The sequence below is a fragment of the Lepidochelys kempii genome, chromosome 25 (genome assembly GCF_965140285.1).
Source record: "Lepidochelys kempii isolate rLepKem1 chromosome 25, rLepKem1.hap1, whole genome shotgun sequence".
In the NCBI taxonomy this organism is placed as follows: domain Eukaryota; kingdom Metazoa; phylum Chordata; order Testudines; family Cheloniidae; genus Lepidochelys; species Lepidochelys kempii.
In genome coordinates this window covers 9,981,587-10,004,518 of record NC_136404.1, presented here as the reverse complement: position 1 = coordinate 10,004,518, position 22,932 = coordinate 9,981,587, and the positions used below count along the sequence as shown (strand labels likewise).

At 52.5% G+C, this 22,932-nt stretch overlaps 1 protein-coding gene across 1 annotated transcript in view; it reads right to left on the bottom strand.

Moving 5' to 3' along the window:
* Positions 1-16,376, bottom strand: part of MYO1F (myosin IF) — a 47,252-nt gene extending 30,876 nt beyond the window's left edge. Inside the window, exons 1-2 of the mRNA XM_073323651.1 lie at positions 16,216-16,376; positions 3,650-3,787 (exon numbers count right to left, since the gene is read on the bottom strand). Of these exons, the coding sequence (XP_073179752.1) occupies positions 3,650-3,787; positions 16,216-16,218 (141 nt within the window). The 5' untranslated portion in view covers positions 16,219-16,376. The remainder of the gene's footprint in view (positions 1-3,649; positions 3,788-16,215) is intronic.
* Positions 16,377-22,932: the final 6,556 nt, after the last annotated feature.

Sequence of the window (22,932 nt, the reverse complement as noted above, 5' to 3'; positions counted from 1 at the left end):
TGAGCCTGGCTCTCGTGGTCTCCTGGCTCCCAGCTCAGGGCACCTTCCCTGTCACAGAGATGAAGGAGGCAGAACAGTCTCCTGAATGTAGGGACCGCCTGCAAAATTTGCCAGGTGGTGCAAGGAGGCAAGGAATAGGGCCCCGATGTCCAGACCCAGCAGGGGTGCGGATCTTGCCACTTGAGCCAGTCCACCCTGAGATAAGGGGATGCGGAACTGAAATGAATTCCTTCAGCAGCGGTCATGGTGCATCGGAGGCCCAACATTTAGATTTTGTAAAGATAAAGCTGCTAAATACAGAAAGGGCCTGATTCTCCATCATCCTGCCTCTTGTGCACTCATTTACACCCGTGCAGTGGGAGTGCAAAACACAACCGTTCAGCTCTGGGAAGATTTGACACCACTTTGCACAGTCTAAACACTGGCACAAGTCACAGGGCAACACAGCACCTGGCCCACAGAGTGATGATACTTGCCTGACTGTAAACCGATATTAAATGGCAACGTTATTTCACGATTGGGGTTGTTTTATATCTTGTCCTGCTGCAGTGCTGGGAACCAAAACCCCAAAATGCTGTCCAATGGATGAGAGCCAGGAAGTGAAACTGACCAGTGTGGTTTCTGTATCTGAGCAGACTGAGAGGCACCAAGGCAATAAGTAGCATCAACGATAGGTAAACCGGTTTCTGTGCGGGGCAGGGCGGTGGGAGCATGTTCCATTATGCACCATACTCTGCACTGGCTGTCCATTCATATCGGGGGCAATGCCAGGTACCGCAATGGTCTGTGCCCCAGGTGTTTCAGAGGATGCCTCTCTCCCGGGCTCTGTTGCCAGCAGGTGTGCTCCTGCTGTCTGTCTGAAGGCTGGAGCTCATGGGAGCTGGCCGTTGGCTCCCATCAGGAATACATTCAACTCTTTTACGGCGATGCAGCTCTGCGTGCCGGCTTTCCCCTTGGTGCAGGTTCCGGATTCTCCCATCACTCAGCCTTGCTTTCTTTTGAGGCTCCCGGTACTGTCCATGCCAAACTCAAGTGGGGGGGTTCAAGCCAGCTACAAAAAGGCAGAGGCTTAACTGAAGTGCCGATGTGTTTTCCCATGAAACATGCCCTGGTGCTGCGGTGTAAATACTCATCCTTTTATAACGCAGATGGACTCTGGCAGATCGGCTCCCAGCTCTAGTCAGCTTAGTTATACTTGGCCTCATTATCCCACACCCTGGTACCCTGTGTCTTCCAGCCAGCCCCCTGCACCGGGGAATTTATACCAAGGCTGCAGTGGGCTGGCCGCAAATAGAAGAGATTGTTCTGCATGTTCTCGCTAGGACTGGTTGGAACCGTTTTTGACGGAAGATTGGGTTTTCAACCAAAGAATTTTTGTGTGTGAAAAGTGTTCAGTTTCTGCAGAAAATTTAGAAATTTCGTAAAAAAACAAAACATTTCACTTAAAAATGTCTCCTGGGAAGGGTGCAGTTCAGGTGGTGTACGTTCCCATTCTCCTCTGTGGGCCCGGCTTTCTGGCCAGACTACATCTTCCATGATGCATCGCAGCTAGGGACTCCTAATCACCAGCTCCCTTCACCAGCAGGGTAGAAAGTGGTCCACCATGGGAGATATATTCAGGTTCCTTATACTCCTCTTATGGCCAGCCAGGCTTTTTGGCTGGATTACATCTCCCATGATGCACTGCTTTCTACCTTATTGGTGAGGGGAAGAGAGAATCATAGGAAACCCTGGCTGTGATGCATCATGGGAGATGTAGTCTGGCCCAAAAGCCCAACTAGAATCATAGAATCATAAAATATCAGGGTTGGAAGGGACCCCAGAAGGTCATCTAGTCCAACCCCCTGCTCCAAGCAGGACCAATTCCCAGTTAAATCATCCCAGCCAGGGCTTTGTCAAGCCTGACCTTAAAAACCTCTAAGGAAGGAGATTCTACCACCTCCCTAGGTAACGCATTCCAGTGTTTCACCACCCTCTTAGTGAAAAAGTTTTTCCTAATATCCAATCTAAACCTCCCCCACTGCAACTTGAGACCATTACTCCTCGTTCTGTCATCTGCTACCATTGAGAACAGTCTAGAGCCATCCTCTTTGGAACCCCCTTTCAGGTAGTTGAAAGCAGCTATCAAATCCCCCCTCACTCTTCTCTTCTGCAGGCTAAACAATCCCAGCTCCCTCAGCCTCTCCTCATAAGTCATGTGTTCCAGTCCCCTAATAATTTTTGTTGCCCTTCGCTGGACTCTCTCCAATTTATCCACATCCTTCTTGTAGTGTGGGGCCCAAAACTGGACACAGTACTCCAGATGAGGCCTCACCAATGTCGAATAGAGGGGAATGATCACGTCCCTCGATCTGCTCGCTATGCCCCTACTTATACATGCCAAAATGCCATTGGCCTTCTTGGCAACAAGGGCACACTGCTGACTCATATCCAGCTTCTCGTCCACTGTCACCCCTAGGTCCTTTTCCGCAGAACTGCTGCCTAGCCATTCGGTCCCTAGTCTGTAGCGGTGCATTGGGTTCTTCCGTCCTAAGTGCAGGACCCTGCACTTATCCTTATTGAACCTCATCAGATTTCTTTTGGCCCAATCCTCCAATTTGTCTAGGTCCTTCTGTATCCTAACCCTCCCCTCCAGTGTATCTACCACTCCTCCTAGTTTAGTATCATCCGCAAATTTGCTGAGAGTGCAATCCACACCATCCTCCAGATCATTTATGAAGATATTGAACAAAAACTGATCCAAAGAGGAGAATGGGAGCATAAGTAACCAGAACTATAACTCCCATGAGGCACTGCTGCCCCCATTTCAATTAGAATATTTTGGTTTTTGGCCAAAATATTTCACCAAAGATTCAAATGGCCAGATCATCACGACATGGAGGCCACGGGTCCGACTGAGCCCGTCCTGCAGAGCTGGGGGAAGTGAGCTTTCCAAGGGCACCTGGCCCGATTGCTAACACCAAAGGCCAAAATATCCAAATACCTCAGGGCTGGAATTTCAGAAGCGCTTCGCACCCAGAAACACCCACTGAGACACTACCTGGAACATTTTCAAGTGAGCTCAGCACCCCATGGGCAAAGCTCTTTTGAAAATCCAGGCGCTTGTTTTGGTGCGTAAAAGGGAGCGGACTTCGTTTGAAATTCCAGCCCTGATTTTGAGTGCCGGAGAATTCTGCCCTTAGGGGCCCAGGGGGAGTGCGCACTGGTCCATTCAGCCTTTCAGAAACACCAGGTGTCATTGCTTCTCTTGCCTTCCTATGCGAAAAGCAGGAGCTTCCATACACAGATTGAGACAGGCATCTGGTTTTGTGGCTGCTGTTGAGAGTGCCTGCGTCCACTGCTGAGTATTGTTCAGAGACTCACAGGAGATATCCCTACGCCTCCGACGACAACAGGACAATTGGGAACTATTTTCCCCCTGTATCTCCAACCCTGGAAAGACATTGCTGATATGAGAGCCTGAGCTAGCCCCCCTTTACAGGGCTACCGCTAGATCCACCCATAAAGGGGAGACCTAGAATGGCCAGAACAGACCCCAGAATTATTCCACTGAAAGGCACTTAGGTGCAGCCTTGCTACCCCAAGCATGGCCTGTTTTGGTTTCTATGAGATGCCCCAGTGCCCCCAGCATGGCCCCCGGAAAGGATACGAAGATGTAATCATCCATGAAGCGCTTTTTAAGATTTTCCACAATAGCGTCCTCGGAGATTTTGGAGAGAAGGACCATGTCATCCACTCCGCTTTGCTTGACATTGTGGCTCTGCCAGTGAAACAGCTCCTTGCTGCCCTGTGGAGAGATGGGGGAGAATTACTGCATACAGCAATGCAAAGGAAATGCTTTTGAGAAAGCAGTGTGGTCCAATGGCTAGGACTCGGGTCTGTGAGTCAGGACCGGTGTGTGTGTATGTGTGTGTCTGATCCTTTCGCAGCCACTGACTCACCATGTGACCTCTGTACCTCAGTTTCCCCATCAGGAACATGTGAATAATAATGTTCAGGCCCCTTTATAAGGTGCTTTCAGATCACAGGAGTTACATAAGAGCAAAGTGTCCCTATTATTTATGGTTCTAACTCATTTCCAAGATATTAAAAGCGAAAGTCTCTGCTAGTAAAACAGAGCACAGCTACAGCAAAGTCAAGGGAGCGGCGCCAATTTGCAAGAGCAGAGAATTTGCCCCTTAATTTAAATCAAGTACTGTTACCCCCACACCCCCACCCCCACCCCGCCTGCGTGGTATCGCAGAGATTGGCCTGACATTTGGCACTAGGCCGTATCACGCAAGCAGCACTTGTTGGACACGTCGCCTTTGGGGCCTGCTGCTCAACATCATCCAAAAAGCTCAAAAGGCTCCTCTGGGGAAACGAACGAGGGTTGGGAGTGTGGGGGGAGAAAGAAAAAGCAGAGGCCTGCTTTGGGTGCAGGCTTTGCCATGTTCTGCAGAATCTGAAATCCCAGGCCGCCCCGATACCAGAGCCTCCTTCCCCTCCTGTGAATCACAAGCTGGAGAGGCCCAGTCTCACAAAGATGACGCCAAGGAGAACCGCCATGTTACCGCCGTCTGGTTTTGGCCCCCAGGCCACCTTGTTTTGGCCCCCAGAGCAGTCCAAAGTCAGGAGGAAGCAACTGCAGTGTACACTTTAGCTGGTGTTGCCACTTCTGAGGACAGTGGGATGAGCCCAAGCCCATCGAACTGGACAGCAGGCAGCGTGTACTGAGCGCCCTGACCGATTTCCTGGGACAATACCTCAAAAACCGGACAATCCTGGGAAAACCTGGCCAGGCGGCAGCCTTGGCTTTAGCCCACTTCCATCCTGCTGGGCTGCAAGCCGGAGGAGCTGCATACAAATCTCACCCCACTACGCTATCGAAAACTAAGCTCACAAACGAGAATGCTTCTCTGTATAGCGCCAATGCCCTGTGCTCTCCCACACCCCATATCGGCCTGTCTCCACCAGTTACCTCTTGACTCAAACATGGTGTAGCAGACCTCACCCCTCACCAGGGCACCCCAGGCAGCCAGCCACAGCACAAAGGATGGGTCCTGCCTCCGTTTCCCCTGGTCACTGGGGCCGACTGAGTTATCCAGTCACCAGCCATCTCACCTATTTGGGAAAGGAAATATGTCCTCCTTCAAGTCCAGGGAAATGCCCACTCCTGGGCATAGTGTATAACTGCAAGCTTCAGCCGTTCTCTCAGAGTAAGACAATTCATCAACCCCAAACAGGGGCTTTATAGGGAGAGCCCTGATATTGGGGGCTCTGTCTTATACAGGTGCCTGTTACCCTCCCGCCACCCCCATCCTTGCTCTCTGGCCACCCTAACCCCAAAGCCTTCTCCAGCTGCGTTGCACCCAGTTCCTCCGTCATTCTTCCAGGCCCCATTCTCACGGCCCAAGAGTGAACAAACCCCGGCTCACAGTTTCCCACGCTCCTGTTCCACGGCTTCCACACCACTGGTCTTTTACCACACTTCTTGTGACTGTTCCCCTACAACCCTCGCCTCAGGGCTCCTCTGAGCAGGCTTCCCACAGAGTTCTACGCCCCTGGCCCCTCCGCCGGCAGACCCCCCTGGGGGGGTCACCCTTGTGCTAGCCGGTTCTTCCCCTTTACCCAGGGCCCCCCGCAGAACTCGTCCACCTAGTGGGGTTCCCCAGGTCTGTCACACCAGCTCCTCTTCCCTCCCAGAAGCTTCCAACTCCTGCTTGCCCAGGTCCCTGCCACTCTCTTCAAGGACCCACCCCCGCATTAGGGTGACCATATTTTCCCACAGGGCTGGCCCGAAGCACCCCCCGACCCATGCAGGCTGTCCAGAGCCCTCCCTGCCTCCCGCCCGCATGGGGCTCGCCCGAGGTCCTCCTCCCCCTGCCCCCGACGCGCAGGGCTGACCCAAGCCCCCCCAGCTTCCTGCCCACGCTGGGCCACTCCGAGGCCACCCTCTCCTCCTCTGCGTGTGAGGTGGTCTAAGCCCCCCCGCTGCCCGCCTGCGGCCACCCCAACCCTCCCCTCCAGTGCAGGGCTGGCATTGCCGCTTGCCCCCCCACATGTTCCTCCATACCCCGCTAGGGGTCGCACCCCACGGTTTTGGCGAAACTGTGTATTTGTTCAGTTTGCTTTTGCCAACTGGTGATCAGCTGGCAAGAGCAAATGGGACAAATGCTCAGTTTTGCCCACCCTCTGTCCTGTTTTAGGAAACCTGGCCTATGAGGAGAGGTGAACGAAAACTGGGTGTGTTGAATCCTGAGAAAAGAAGACCGAGAAGGGGACCTGATAACAGTCTTCAAATATGTTAAGGGCGAAAGAGGACAGCAATCAATTGTTCTCCACGGCCATGGAAGGTAGGACCAAAAGCAATGGGCTCCATCTGCAAGAAGGGGGTGAGTTAGGTTAGACAACAGGAGAAACTTTCTAACTTTAGGGGATTTAAGCTCTGGACCAGGCTCCCCAGGGAGGTTGTGGAATCCCCGTCATCAGAGATTTTTAAGAACAGGTTGGACAAACCCCCCGTCAGGGATGGTCTAGGTTGGCTTGGCCCTGTCTCAGTGCAGGGGGCTGGACTAGACGACCTCCCGAGATTCCATCCAGCCCAACCGTTCAATAGTTTTATGACTTTCCCTGAACGGCTGCATGGCTCTTTATAGCAGCCAGGTGCCCTCTATCAGGCCCCTATGAGAGGCAGCTGACGAGTCGCAAGTGAACTGGACCTGTTCCATCTTAAAGGAACCAGTCTCCCTGTGACACTTGGGCCCAGATTCACGAAGGTTTTGAGCCCCCTAACTCCCACTGGTGCCACAGAATCATTTCCTCTCTGTGAGAGATGAGTAGGAATTGCTTGTTTCCATTTTTCAGTGTATCATGGAGGAAGTCTCCTGAGGTTGTCTATTTATCTTTGTACTCCCATGGCAGCTGGTTGGGAGGGAAGCTGCGGCCTGGGATTTAGGACTTTCCAGGCTATGCAAAGGGGATCAGAATGAACTGGGTTGTGCCAAGTTACTTTCCCTTGGTGGCTGCCATTTTGTGCTAAACTTTCATTTTAAAAAAAAGTATCTAATACTTAAGGCAGCAAAGAAAACCTTCCAGAGGGTGACCTGAGTGTAAACTAAAAATGCAATGATGCCTACCTGAGTCTGCAGGCAGCCTGAAACAACAGCCCGGAGAGAGGTTGTCTTAATAGGGTGTTAACTCTGAAACTTACTAATGACAATTTAAATATCAACTTTGTTCATCACTTAGAACCTGGTCAAAGCAGACAAGAAAGAACTCAGGTTATTATGGTGTGATGGGCTGCCCAGTCCACTGTGAGTAGCATCTTGTTTTGGTGTCACAAAGTGGTTGTGCTTGGCCTGTGGGAGGAGTTTGCTATGGGGGTGGAGCTGTAGAGAGTACAACCATTTATTTGTTTCAAGGCTGACCCCCGCTTTGGTCACTCCTCGCTGGTCTCTTCCTTTCCAGCCCAGTTCATTGCTCTAGCAAATTTCACTACGTTTCACTCAAAGCAGGAGCCATCCGGCAGTCCCTAGCTCAGTGAATCTTCTGCATGTGGCTGCTGCTGCTCCGGAATTTCCTTTTTTCACTTGACGTGCATCAGCCCCAGCTTTCACTTCTCCCGTCAGCCAGTTGTTTCTTCCGCTTCCCCTTTTTCTTCTCTTCCTCTTTTGCTTTGTTTTCCTCTCTCTCCTGGAGCCACAGAGCTGATTTTGGACTCCTGGTTTCAGACTGTGCCACATATTACTATAACTCTGGCCCAAGGATCCAGCCTGATTCCCACAGGAAATCAGAGCCGGTGTGTCCCAAACACCTGCTCCCTTTGTCCCCTCCTCTCTCACACGTACCACTCTTGTGCAGCCGGACCTCGCCAGAGCAGCTGGTTTCAGGCATTCTCTGATGAGGTCACATCCACTCGTGCGGATCAGCCCGTTTCCCATCCTTGTCATTCCTGTACCTTCTCCACTGTGTCACCTGCCTCGTGGGCCAGCAGATGCATCTCGGCTGGACGCAGCCAGGGACATGAAGCCTTTGGTATTTAGGAAACTCCAGCTGGTGTAGAAGGATGCAGCAACACAGGCTCCTGGCAGCTCATCACACCTGTCCTCTGCTCTCTGCATCGGCTCCCCGCAGAATTCTTAATCAGGTTCAAGGTCTCAATGCTTATCTTCAAAGCACGTCACGGCTTGGGCCCAGGCAATCGGAAAGCGACTAAAGCTGCAGGATGAGGACTTGTAGTTGACAATGCGGGTACAATGCATCTCTCCAGCCCAGTGAAACTCTCGACAATAAGGGTACAACTGATTCGTGCAGCAGACAGAACTTTCTCGGGGGCTGGCCTGAGACTGTGGAATGAATGCCCCGAGAAACCGAGGCCCATCGCAAACTTCCCCACCTCCTGTTCCAAGTGCAAGGCGCCTTTCTTTGCCCTTGCCTTCTCCAGTGTAACGACATGGCACCGTGTAGATTTATAAACAACAGAACACTCCACTGCACATGCGTCTTGGGGAGAGGACAACCAACATGTGGTAGAAGCTGGTCAAAAGAACATAAGAACCGCCATTCTGGGTCAGACCAATGGTCCATCTAGCCCAGTGTCTTGTCTTCTGACAGTGGCCAAAGCCAGGTGCCCCAATCATCAAGTGATCCATCCCCTGTTGGCCATTCCCAGCTTCTGGCAAACAGAGGCTAGGGACACCATCCCTGCCCATCCTGGCTAATAGCCATTGATGGACCTATCCTCCAGGAATTTATCTAGTTCTTTTTTGAACCCTGTTTAATTGCTTAATACACGACTGGAAGGTGCTCAGGTGATGAGCACGGTGTAAGAACCTATCTAGAATAGACTAGGATAGCAAGATCCCCAGGGAACACTGGGGTTAGTCGTAGGCCACCGTATGTGACTTCATGGGCCAAGTTCAGCCCTGCTGTAACTGTACTGACATCAGTGGGGATGAGCGTGGCCCCCTCCTGTCCTGAGTCACATGAGGTTGGGGGTGGGGGAAGAGGGGGAAATGATACAGTCCCTAGGTGGAGACAGATGGAGGCCACCAAACTGTGCCTCCCCGGTGACCCGAGCCACATCACTTACTAGCCTCAGGACCTGCTGTGGGGCTGTAATACTAGCCGTGAAGCAGAGTCATGCAATGGGAAGCGTGAAGGAAAAAAAAAAGCCATTATTCCATATAAACCCAACTCCACCTCCCTCCGGGTCCCTGGGGCACAAAACTCTTGCTAGACAGAACTGTTGCAGGATTGCGGCTTGTTAGCCGGGATTCTTAGCAGGAAGGACTCGGTGTAGGCAGGATTTTGAGAGACCCTTCAGAGAACTCAGCCTGTTCTTCCCTCTTTCTCTAGTTCCTCATTTGAGTTCCTTCCTCTGCCTCACTCCCCCATACACTCTTTCTTCCTAGTAAGAAGTTATGAAAGAAACCCAGTGAAGATGGCAGGTTTCAGAGTAACAGCCGTGTTAGTCTGTATTCGCAAAAAGAAAAGGAGGACTTGTGGCACCTTAGAGACTAACCAATTTATTTGAGCATGAGCTTTCGTGAGCTACAGCTCACTTCATCGGATGCATACTGTGGAAAGTGTAGAAGATCTTTTTATACACACAAAGGATGAAAAAATACCTCCCCCCACCCCACTCTCCTGCTGGTAATAGCTTATCTAAAGTGACCACTCTCCTTACAATGTGTATGATAATCAAGGTGGGCCATTTCCAGCACAAATCCAGGGTTTAACAAGAATGTCTGGGGCGGGGGGTGGGGGAGGGGGATTAGGAAAAAACAAGGGGAAATAGGTTACCTTGCATAATGACTTAGCCACTCCCAGTCTCTATTCAAGCCTAAGTTAATTGTATCCAATTTGCAAATGAATTCCAATTCAGCAGTCTCTCGCTGGAGTCTGGATTTGAAGTTTCTCTGTTGTAATATCGCAACTTTCATGTCTGTGATTGCGTGACCAGAGAGATTGAAGTGTTCTCTGACTGGTTTATGAATGTTATAATTCTTGACATCTGATTTGTGTGCATTTATTCTTTTATGCAGAGACTGTCCAGTTTGACCAATCACCATCACAGGGCCTAATCACATCAGCCACACTATCAGAGGCTCGTTCACCTGCACATCTACCAATGTGATATATGCCATCATGTGCCAGCAATGCCCCTCTGCCATGTACATTGGTCAAACTAGACAGTCTCTACGTAAAAGAATAAATGGACACAAATCAGATGTCAAGAATTATAACATTCATAAACCAGTCGGAGAACACTTCAATCTCTCTGGTCACGCGATTACAGACATGAAAGTTGCGATATTACAACAGAGAAACTTCAAATCCAGACTCCAGCGAGAGACTGCTGAATTGGAATTCATTTGCAAATTGGATACAATTAACTTAGGCTTGAATAGAAACTGGGAGTGGCTAAGTCATTATGCAAGGTAACCTATTTCCCCTTGTTTTTTCCTACCCACCCCCCAGACATTTTTGTTAAACCCTGGATTTGTGCTGGAAATGGCCCACCTTGATTATCATACACATTGTAAGGAGAGTGATCACTTTAGATAAGCTATTACCAGCAGGAGAGTGGGGTGGGGGGAGGTATTTTTTCATCCTTTGTGTGTATAAAAAGATCTTCTACACTTTCCACAGTATGCATCCCATGAAGTGAGCTGTAGCTCACGAAAGCTCATGCTCAAATAAATTGGTTAGTCTCTAAGGTGCCACAAGTCCTCCTTTTCTTCTTCCAGTGAAGATGGGATCCTAGTTCAGATTAATCATGCTGTTTTCCTGTTATGCTATTATTAGCTGGACAGTTGTATGACTATTCATAGCATTTATAATTGTGCAAGCGAAGCAAGGGGTTAATCGAGCCTCATGCTTCAGGGCATGGTCAGCTGGTCCTGACAAAGGTCAGGAAGGGATTGTTCTTCCATGCACAGCAATTCGCAAAGGGCCAGGTGCATTTTGGGGCTTTCTGGCCTTCCTCTCAGATCTCTGGGATTGGCCATTACCAGAGCCAGGATACTGGTCAGTCTAGGCAGGCGAGTGGTGTTATCTGGTGTGCGCATCCTGAGCTTGCTGCATTAAAGGATTACGGCAAATAGTTCAGTTTCCTGTATCACAAACAGGCTTTTGATCAATAATACACTCAATCCATTTCAGCCACACACTTGACACCATGGGACTCCAGACAGGTGGCTGGTTCTCACCCTTAGACATAGACAACTCACTGTTTCTTGACCAAGCTACCCTGCACATGCCTTCCTGCTCCCACATGCATAGGTGGCTCCCTGATGGAGTTAATGTGCCTCAGTAAACAGCCGCAATGGGACAATCCTGGGACAATGAGAGTTTTGTCACTGGCTTTAGCGGGAGCAGGAATTGTCCCCATGACAGTACTTATACAGCACCTTCCGTTGGAAGAGCTCAAAGTCCTTTACAACTCCATGTGAGTTAGGCCTCACCATACCCTGTAAGGCAGGTCAGCCTCATCATCCCCTTTTGCGGGTGGGGGAACCGAGGCACAGGGAGGTCACACTGCAAGTCACGCACCCAAGGTCACACAGTGCATCAGTGGCAGAGTCTGGAATGTGTGATGTGCAGGCTGTGGTCCTGACCACTATCCGCACGCCCTCCCTGTCACATACTAACCCCTGCCAATGAAAACTGTGAACACAAGTTTGTGAATCTGACTCATTCTTCACAATAAAGCTACAGGGTGAAGGGAGGCCCCTCCGTGCTAGCTAGGCCTGCTGAGGGAACTCACATGCTCACGGCTGGAGGATAGCTAGCTTCTGACTGGACAGAAGGAAGTTCTGGTCTAGGGCTTAAATCATAGGGCTAGCTGCCAGGAGGCCCAGGCTCTATTCCCAGGCTCCGGCTCCCCCTTACTGGCAGCCTTAAGTAACCATCAGCCAAGAAGGGGGCAATAAGTGAGTTTGCTTTCACAACTGTTAGCCCCCAGTTCCCCTTTTCCTTCCGCAGTAGCATCTTGTGGCTGCAGCACAAACCTCAGGCCCAGCCTCTTGCAAAATCCCAGAACTCAAGAACTAGGGCTTGAAAATGTTGCCTGCAGCATTTCAGATGATGTCAGTGGAACAGTCACATACATGCAGCCCCCCACCCCCGGGAGGAGAGGGGTTAAGCCCTCACTGCCAGGGGGCAGAAAATGCCCGACCAGGGTCCTTTTCCTCTACGTTCTCAACAGCAGGGGCCTTTCAGATACCCTGGACGTGACTCAGAGACCAAGTTCTTTGGGGGCAGGGACTGTCTTTTAGTTCAGCATACAGCGCCTAGCGCCACAAGCTCCTGGTCCATGGCTGGAGTGCCGAGACACGACTGCAATACAAACACGTAAGTAATGACAATTGTGATCATCACTCTAATCAGAAAAGGTTCCACCTTCTGTAAGGCTCCCAGGGGCTGGATTGGCCTCCCACTGGTAGTTTTAATTACTAGGGCCCCGATCCTCAGCTGATTTTTGTGGAAGTTAGGAACCTAAGTACCTTTGAGGACCCGAGTCGAGGACCCTTGGCTTGGAGCCAGGGGGGTCCGATTTGACATTCCAATGATTGGGAGAGGTTGTGTTTCACGCCCACCTTGCACTGGTGCAAATGACAACACAAGGTACCAGGCGATGGAATTTAGCACTTAGTTTGTCTCCCTGGCTTCTTAATTTCTCTCTCTTCTGCTGTTATTTCTCTTTGAAACCGCCTCATTTAACTGGGAGACAGTTTGTACGTTTAGTGTCATCCCAGCCCAACGGCAAGTGCCTTCCTGCATTCACCCAGCCCAATGAGTCTAGATCAGATTTACAGATTTTGTAAGGCCAGAAGAGACCATTAGATCATCTACTCTGACCACCTGTATAACACAGGCCATTCCATTTCACCCAGTTACCCCTGCACTGAGCCCAGTAACATGTGTTTGACTAATACACCTCTTCCAGCAAAGCAGCCAGTCTGGATCTGAAGAGATGGCGAATCCACTACTTCCCTTGGGAGCGTGCCCCGTTGATTAATCACCCTCACTTATTTCTCTGCCTTATTTCTCATGTGAGTTTGTCTGGCTTTCACGCCCGACTATTTCTCCCACACCCTCGTGGAGGAGCTGGCTTTAGGTGTGAGTCTAGTGGCTGCTACTCATCTGTTAGCTGCGATGAGTGAACACTAATAACGAAACCTAGGGCCTGATGCCCCATTACGCGGCACCTTGTGCAGCCAGCCATTCACGACAGGATGCAGAGGGTGTAAAATACTGCTAAATTGATGCCGTCAGTGACGATACGATACGCAGGGCAGCGGGGATTCTAGACCCACTTGTTTGTGCCCTAGTCTGACACGCGATGCTTCATCACTGGCTGTCACCGGCGCTTACATTTGCTAACTGCCTCTCCCCCCACTCTCCCCGACAGCTCAGAGTTTTTGCACAGATAAAGATCTGACACAACTTCACCAGCGATCTTGAACACCCTCTCAGCCTTGTTTCAAAGTGCAATTCCAGTCGGGAAAGCAAGAAGGAAAAACAAAGACAGCACAAAGCGGGGCAAAGCATCACTTCCAAAAGGGGGGCAAACTTAATACCCCCTGAACTATCCAAAAGACTGAGAGAAGGATAGTGCATTACCAGCCAGGAAAATCAAAACCAATCCAAATGACTAGAGCAAACAGGAACGGGGTGTCCAACTGCCCCAGCACAAAACCCCACCTAGGACCTGAGAACCCAGGTGTGTTTGATCTGCCACTTACGGGAGTACGAGTGACAGGAAGGATGAGTAACCTTGAGGTCAGAGCACAGAGGGGGCTGTCAAATGCCCAGTTCCCAGCTCTGCTATCAAATTCTTGTACGGCCTTCGGCTAGTCACGGAACAACGTCGTGCCTCAGTTTCCTCATTTGCAAAAGGGGGCTGATACGCCTGACTCGCCTCGCCAGGGCAGGGGTGGGAGAGCTATGTGAAGTGCCTTGAGATGCTCAGAGAGGAGCGGGGAGCATCGGAGCTTGCGGGGCAGCCAGCTAATGCGGAGGGGGGTGGGGGGTGGCAAAGCCTCTAGCTCGCTCCCCCGGCTCTGCAGGACCAGGAGAAGGGAAGGATGGAAGACACAGAGGGAGTATGTATCTTGGGGGAGGAGTCCTGCTTGTATCCGCAACCACACTCTGAAAAGGTGCACCGTGCTGCTGCTTCTCTTGTTCGGGGTGTTTTTTTTTTAATCACACCTCTCGGCATGACTGAGAGCCATCCTCACGCTGTCTGTATTTAACCCAGGGGCAGATTCAGCTCTGCACCGACACTGGGACAGAGGCAGCTGGCATCTCACCTATTCAGGATCTCCTGGCACAGGCTAGGGCAGCCTCAGAATGACTTTCAATTGAGACCAGCCAGGCTGGTGGGGTGCATAGGGGTCGTTTAAAACCAGACAAGCCAAAGGCCTGACTGTAGGGGCAAGTCTCACACTGCTCCCCACCCAGGGGACCTTTCCTGGTGTGTGGATATTGTGGGGATGGGGTCTTTGGAATCCCCTCGAGAGACAGGGCCTGCCCCTGCCTCAGTATCGGCCGCGCTTTACCCTCTGTGTTCACACTCGCTGCTGTGTCCCGTCCTGGGGAGGCAGAATGGGATTGTCCAAGCTGGAATTTTGCCTACAAATTTGACTCCTCCAAAACGTGTCATGGGCTCCTTGATGGTCAAAGCCTTGAGAGATGGTCTTGTGGCTACAGGACAGGCCTAGGGATCAGAAAACGTGGGTCCCCCAAGGTCTTATAGACTGTGATCCAATCAGCCCTTTACTTTCGCTTTGTTAAGCTGAATAGCTTGAGCTCCTTGCATCTGTCACTATAAGGCATGTGTCTAATCCTTTAATCATTCTCTCTGCTCTTCTCTGACCCCTCTCCAATTTCTCAGCAGCCTTCTTGAATTGTGGGCACCAGAACTGGATGGACTGTTCCAGCAACGGTCGCACCAGTGCCAAATACAGAGGTAAAATAACCTCCCGCCTACCACTCCAGGCTCCCCTGTTTATGCAGCCAAGGATTGCATTAGCCCTTCCGGCCACAGCACCACATCGCGTCATAAGAACATAAGAAGGGCCACACTGAGTCAGACCAATGGCCCATCCAGCCCAGTATCCTGTCTACTGACAGTGGCCAATGCCAGGCGCCCCAAAGGGAGTGAACCTAACAGGTAATGATCAAGTGATCTCTCTCCTGCCATCCATCTCCACCCTCTGACAAACAGAGGCTAGGGACACCCTTCCTTACCCATCCTGGCTAATAGCCATTAATGGACTTAACCTCCATGAATTTATCCGGTTATCTGTCTCGCTGGTTCTCTCTCCTACGCCCCCACGTCTTTTTCGGAGTCAGGACGTTAGGCGTTCCCTGCTTTGGCCTTCCCATCTGTATCTCTGGAGGGCAACACTGAGCTCCCTCTCGGTCATGTTGTGATGCCCAACAGCTGGCCAAAGAGTTACAGCTTTCTGTAGCTCCCAGAGATGGCACCTCCTGACACCAGGTTTGACAGCAGCGGAGAGGTCCCCCATTGCAACACCGACACAGCTCACACCTGCCTAGCTGGCAGAGCACGAGCTGGGCTGTGGTCTCTGCCTTGCTCTCTTCGTGCGTGGAGATGACGGGGCCGCTGAAAAGCCGAAGCAGCAGGAACTCTTCTGAGAAGCAGGGCCAGCACGTCAGGGTCCCTCCAGCCCCCTGGGTAGCTCACAGGCCCCGGTGGGCAGGGCCAGGGAAATCAAAAGCACCACGCTGCCTGAACCCCTCCATCACCATCAGTCCCTCACCCCCAGTGCAAACAGCCCCCGACAGCCAGGCCCTACCCTGGGCAGCTGCGGGTGAGAATCCAGCTGAACAACAGCCACAGATAAGGAACAAGCCAGCGTGCGGCCAGTAAGCAGAACATCCCCCCTGCTGTCAGCATCCAGCCCGCTGGGCTCCCCAGCGCCCCCCACTTCCCTGGCCCTCCCCTGCAGACCTGGATGACGCAGGGATGTTAATTCTCATTCATCCCCAGCCCCACAGGGGCTCACCTGGCAGCCCCAGGGTGTTACTGGGGAGGGAGCAATGACTCCAGTAGGTGCAGGGGCAGGGCGCAGTGACACGCGGTGAGTGCAGAGCAGGGCCAGGTGCAGTGACCCCAGTGGGTGCAGGGATGCCCAACAGTGGCAGAGCAGGGGGCAGTGTCCTGGCCTTTGCAGCATGGCTCTGATCTGCTCTACTTACCATGGTGTCCCTGCAGCCTGGGGGTCCTGCTCTTCCTGCTGCAGCCCCGAGACGGGGTGGGATCGGGTCCTCGGGGAGGGGCTGCTCTGGGCTCCTGTCACTGGGGATCAGGGAACATGGTGACTCCCTGACACTGACTCTCCTCACTTTGCTTTTCTGCAGCAACTGACAAAAGTGCAACTAAAATGAGGACTGATTTCCTTTGTCACCCCTCCCCCCCCCGCTTCCTCATTTGAAGCTGAGTGGTGAAGGGGAGGGGGGGAGCAAGTGCTGTCCACCTGTGAGAGCTGGCACTGGGCACGGGGAAGCACCCACTGGGCACCCATGCCTGGGGTGTGGAGCAGGAATAGCGCCCCGAGGAATAGCGCTCTCGAACAGCCTGGCATTTGGGCAGCAGCTAGCTGCCTGGGGAAGCATATGGCTCTGGAGGGGCTCTGAGCAGTGCCTGCTGGAAGTTGAGATTACAAAACAATTTCCATTCTAAGCAGCTGTTTTCCGACTCCCATGGATTCTGGGCCGAAATGAGCCTCCGGGCTCAAGCGGATTATGGTTTAATTTATCTACTGTTTTGCTTGTGCAAAGTTTGAGCAAAATCTCCTGGATCAGTTTTGACTGGCTGAGCCCCACCCCACTCTTGCCCTCCCCTTCCTGTCTGCAGAACTGATGGCTGCTCTGGGTGTGGGCTGCAGAGATAACTCCAAGCCGGCTGCGCTCTGACACCCGCCTGCCCAGAGCCCTCGGCAAGGAGCATGGCTTGCGGCTGGGACCATGCTTGATAAAATGGCCCGGCTAAAACGGGAACAAATCCATGGCTGCCTAGCACTTCCCAAGCATTGCCATGTGTCACGCTGCAGCCGAGCAGGGGCCGAACTCACATCCCCCCTGTGGCAAAAGCACAGGCCCCTGCCTCATCTGCTAAAGGTGAATCTCCTTTAAGCAGTACGGGGCCTATGCTACACAGCTGAATCTTTCTAATCCATCTGCTCAAGGACAGTGGTCCAGGTAAGTGCACACACACACTAGCCAGTTCATTGCAGGAATACACCACAGGCACCGGAGCCGGGATCCCAGCTTTCGGCCGAGCCCCCTGATGTTTAGGGCTGCTCTTGTCCTGGGTGCGAGGCTCAGGGCCATCGCTAATAAAGCCACAGCCCTTCTGAGCACGCTCAGTCAGGAGCCGCTAATGTACTTGTGAAAACAGCCCCTAGTGAAGCCCTGCCCATTTGTGACATCACAACCGACTGTCTCCGCCCAGCCCCAATCGGTGACAATGGAGACAATGGGCCAGGAGACAATGGGCCAATGGGCAATGAGACAATGGGCTTTGGAGACAATGGGCCAGGTTTTCGTCAGCGCCCAGCCAGTGAGCTCCCTGGGGCTCCTCCCTCTGCAAAGGGGCCGCTCCCTGCTTGGGCAGCACGTTACCGACGGCGCCGCTGGCTGGGCCAGGGCCGCCCCCTGATTCAAATGCAGACAGACAGTGGGGGAAATCACCTGCTAACTAACCAGGAAGTCATGGCATGGCTCCAGCCCATAATACTCTGGTGACCACTTTACTGCATCCCTCTTAATGTACAGCCCGGATATAGCCTTATAAATAACCAGGGGCTCTTCTCTCACGCACAGCGGAGCACCTCTCTGTGGCAGTGGGGAGCAGTGGTCCAATTCCCCCAGGCTCCTGGTCCACCAGTTCTGTAGATACCCCCGTCTCGGGCATTCCCAGCAAAACTGCATCTGTTCCTGGCCTTGGCTCCTCCAGATGGTTGCCACCCAAGGACGGAGGTGCCTGCACGTCATTCTGCTCCCAAGGGCCTTACCATCCAACCATCGCTTCACTGGACTTGAAAAAACAAGGGGCCAATTTGCTCGAGGATGGTACCTGGAATTGACGCTGGCTGGAGTGTATTGAAACGTTGGGTACAGCCCATCCCATGTCATAGAATCATAGAACATCAGGGTTGGAAGGGACCTCAGGAGGTCATCTAGTCCAACCCCCTGCTTAAAGCAGGACCAATCCCCAATTTTTGCCCTAGATCCCTAAATGGCCCCCTCAAGGATTGAACTCACAACCCTGGGTTTAGCAGGCCAATGCTCCAACCACTGAGCTATCCCTCCACACTTGGGCCCAGCTCTTTGTCTTTAGTGTAATAGGCATGGGGTTGTTTTCGGAAAGCTTGTTGCCTTAGCACTTCCCCCTCCAGGCTAGGATGGATTAGATCCACATGAGCTCTTATCTTCCTGCCCATCGATAGCCAGGTGGGCTCGCACCCAGCGCAGTCAGAGCACTGGTTCTGTATTTCCAGAGAAATCGAGCTAGCTTCATTCCCGAGCTGCCATTAATCATCTTTTCATCCCCTCTTTAAAATCCTCTCAGCAATCTCTGTGAGGCCATTGCAGGCTGGATGAGATGTGGAAGTTTGCATAGGTTTAATCCCATGTTTGTTCAGAAAGTCTTTGAATTCCATGCTTGTAAAAGCTGGTCCGCTGTCTGTGCCGAGGACTCCCTGGTAGCCCGTGTGAGGTTTAAGGCTGTTAGAGCCGTTCCCAGGTAGCAGTGCAGGTTGTTGAGCTCATCCCATGCTCATGGGGCAGTTTGATGCCTGGCATCAGGGAGGGACAAGGGAAAAGCGTCAAATCATTGCAGGTCTCCTGGGCCTTGGGCCATTGGCACACGCTGTTTGCTGCCGTCTACAAGAGTCTGCAAACTTCCGCTTTCAAGGTGGGACCTGCAAAGCGTGTGCATGTACGTGCCCACGTGTATGTGTGTGGCATGTATGTGATGTGTGCACACACGTGTGTTTGTGAGCAAGCACAAGTGTGTGTGTGTGTGTGTGTCCATACGCATGCATGTGTGTGCATTTTCTAGCCAGTGCCGATCTGACCCCCGAGCAGTAGTGTTTGACGGCCGTTACCGTCGCACAGCTCTGGGCGGCCTGTGCAAAGTGTGGGTGAATTCGCTGCAGTTCCTAGGGGAGCCCCACACTTGTCCCCCCTCGTCGGCAGCCTCGTGAGAGAGGCCCCAGCACTGGGCTGCGGAGTCGGGCCTCCCCTCTCGCATCCAGAGACGCTCACTCCCAGGGCGGGCCGGCCAACTGGCTGAGTCAAAGGGGAGTGAAGCAGGGCTGGGGCTGGGGCTAAACAGGGCAGTTCGGGGCTTGCGAGCCTTTATTTGACTCCACATTCTTGTAAAACCCCAAAAGGCTGCTGCTGATCTCGCTGGCAAAGTCAGCGAGGAAAGGACTGGCAGATAACGACCAGCTTTGCTGCTCCCACTGGTGGAGGACGCTGATGGGTCGTGCCTGGGGAGAGGCTTGTCCTGTCCTGCGGAGCTGTCCTCTCTGCAGCGCCTGAGCGATTCCGCTCATCGGCCCAGCGAACAAGACTGGCCTTTTTCTCAACCCGTAGGGGAGAAGGGGCTGGACAGGGCTGGGCTTCTGGGGCATCGGTTAGCTGTGCCTTGCGCTGCTGCATGTCTCATTGCGCCGATGGCGGCGCATTAAAGGGTTATGTCACGCGGGTCAGTTCGGCGGATGTCTATGATGGAGGGGCGCGTGTGAAACCAAATGCCAGCGAAAAAGCTGGTAGGCAACTGACACGCCTAAGCCAGCCTGGGAGCTGCATGCCGGCTAACCTTGTCTGTGCAGAAACAAAGGGAAATGATCAACGAAGAACCACTGACAATCACAGGAAACGGACGCCATTGAGGTACACCCACGGGTGGAGCACTATGAATAGCCAGGCAGAGATGGTCTTTAGAAACGCCTACTGTGTCTAGTCTCAAACCCCAGGGCGATGATCAGAGGCACCGGTCACAGCGTAACCAACAAAGGGCTACGTACCCGCTCAGCCCCCATGGGCGTTAGCAGGGATTGAAACTTGGCCCATCACCACTACGGGTGCAGGCCGCAGAGTCTCGAGCCAAACGAGAGCTCCTGTAACTGGGCTACAGTCATAGCCTCGTGCAGCTGGATGCTCAGGAAACGATACCGTTGCCTGTATTTGCAGCAGGCGTCCAATCTGACCCAGGAGGAATTAATGATCTCCGGGCAGGTAAATAGACAGGCAAAAAACGTCCCAGTTGTTTTGTTGGTTTGCTGGAGTTTTGCTCATTTACCAGGCTCAAGTCCCGCAGCGGCTCAAGTCCCTCAAGCCCCTTGTCGTTCAAATGCGCTGTTGTCAGAAACGTTCAAACTCAGCTGCCTGGAGCGAGACCCCTCCAGCTGAACGTAGCCACCCACATGTAGAGGCAGCCTGATTTGCAGAGGCACCGAATGCGCACAAACCCGCTGGAGCGGGGGGTGGCAATCAGCAAATCAGACTGCTTATTTCAGCCTGGGCTTTGAAAGGCTCTTTAAGGAAATTAGGCAGTGGGGGAAGGGCACCTATGGATTTAGGGGTCCAATTGTGGGCCCTCAGGGTTGAACATTTTGGCTTGTGTTTGCCCCTTTTCACGGCTTGGGGCCATCACTCACAAGGGATAACTAGTAGCATTTGGCAAAGAAAAGAAACACCCGTGGAAGGAGCTGGATTGTACGTGCGATCGCTTGGAAAGCCACATGCACTGCTGCGGTCCTTGCTCAGCAGGTGCAAAGAGTAGCTAAGAAGCGTAAGGGCTTATCTCAGAAGGATCTTACATCTCTGCAAGTGAAGGGGTGACTCTGTGATACGCCCTCCCAGGGCAGGGAGGGGCCCAGAATAAACAAGCAGCCAGGGTTAACGGATCTACCAAGCTCTGAACACTACAGCAAGACCCACATAACTAGGGCGCTGTTCTTCTGTGTCTCTGCAGTGTGATGCTGGTGAGCTGGGACAGGTCACCCTCCTGCTATTGATTGCTCCACACACAGGACCATATTATGGAATAAGTCTCTTAAATTCCGCCTGCCCACTGACAAATCCCTGCCCATTCGTAAGAACAGAGTTATAATGCCAGCCTCTAAATGGTAGTGAACCCACCACACCTGCAATTCTTTAGCATGCAACCAGGACTGCAGGGCCTGTCTATGCTGGGGATATCTGCATCCCTGCAATTGTACACCGTAGCGGCAACCCAGAGTAAGCCATACGGGGTCAGCCCCATAGTGCATCAGTGCAGGATGTCTGCACTAGGGGGTGGGAGGAAGGGATGTTGCAGAGATGGGATAAAACCCATAAAACCCAAGAAGCCATAAATCTGGCCAGTGGGGAAGCTGGAACAAGAGGTGATCAAATGAACTAAAGTCCTCAGCTCCACCACTGTGTTAAGGGTCATTTAGTGTCTCAGGCTTTGCTGTTAGATTTGAAAACATTATAAACCAGCACTAAGAAACTCAGCCTCCTGTTGGGCAATCTGGCCATGGCAAGTGATGGTTTGATTTTTGTTTCTCTCATATGGAATAAGAAGAAAGCAGGATTTCCTGCCCCGAAACTATTTCAGACTTGGAGGAGTGTTGTGCATGGTTGCGGAAGGACATCTAGTGGCTGATAACTGCACGGCACCCCAGGTTCCTACAGGCCGGTTTCCTTCCCTGAGATGATCATCTGGCTACGTCTGGAGGACAGAAGTTGGACAACGGTGACAGCTATTGAATCACCCAGGCCAATTCCTGAAGCAGTTCAGGTTTGATCCTCGCTGCAGCTGGGCAGAGGCAACTAGTGTTGCCAGCGCTGGGGATATTTGGGGGTTTTCTTAAAGCTCCAGCTCCTGGAATCAGGCTAGTTTGCCAGAATCCCCACGATCATTTCAAAAGAAAAGGTTCCAGCCATCATGGCAACAGAGATGGAAAACGTGAGGTGAGTGCACCTGAGAGGCTCAGAAATGAGAATGCAAATTAAAAGCCCCCCCCTTTACTAATTAAAAGAATCTTGTGATTTGGGGGGTCTGATTCCTCATTTTTGAACCCATGGAGTTGGCCACATAATGTCTTTGGGAGCCTCAGGATGCTGAGCTAAGCTGGCCACTTTCTCATATACTCAGTGTCTTTCCTTTGGCTTCTTGCTCCTGCCTGATCGCAAGACTGGCTGCATTCATCCCTTCTCCTCATTCCAGCCAGGCAGGACCCAGGTAAAACACTCCCCACCTGCCACTCACCGTGATGTCCTGGTCCATCCTTCAGGGTCATGGCGTGTGTGCACGGTGCAGAGATAGGCGTCGTCTGCTCCAGAGATGGGTGGGAAGCTCCTATGGGCTGAAGCCATGAGACAAACCTGCAGGGAGTAGCCGGCTGGGATCCAATGACAAGGCAGGAGGGGAAGGGAAGAGCGGGCAAGTCACCTGGCAGAAAGGAGGCAGCAAAGCAGGTGCAAATTCAATGTGTCCTGCCCCCAAGCTTAGCAATCATCCACCCTCCTCTGTGCCTCTAGGGATCCAGAGCTCGCCTTGTCCCGGGCCGCTCCAGAGACCCTGGGGAGGAATTTCTCCAGTCCACTTCCCCACCTTGACAGTAAACACTTTTAGATCCTCTCTTGCCTGGGAGTTATGGGGGAACCCCCGCAATGCCGATTGGGTCAGGGGAGGACAGGGATGGCAAAGGTGCGCAGTCCTGTGTCAATCCAAAACACGTCCTGCTCCCCAGGGTGGAGGGGGATGGGGGGGGAGTCCGCAGGGTGGGTGAGGGTGGCCTGGAACGGGCCACTGGGCAGATGGGAGGCAGCTGAGCACCCAGCGCAGGGCTCCAGGCCATCGAGGCAGGTGCAGGGCGAGCTGAGAAATGACACTCGGACCAGAAGCTGCCCGGG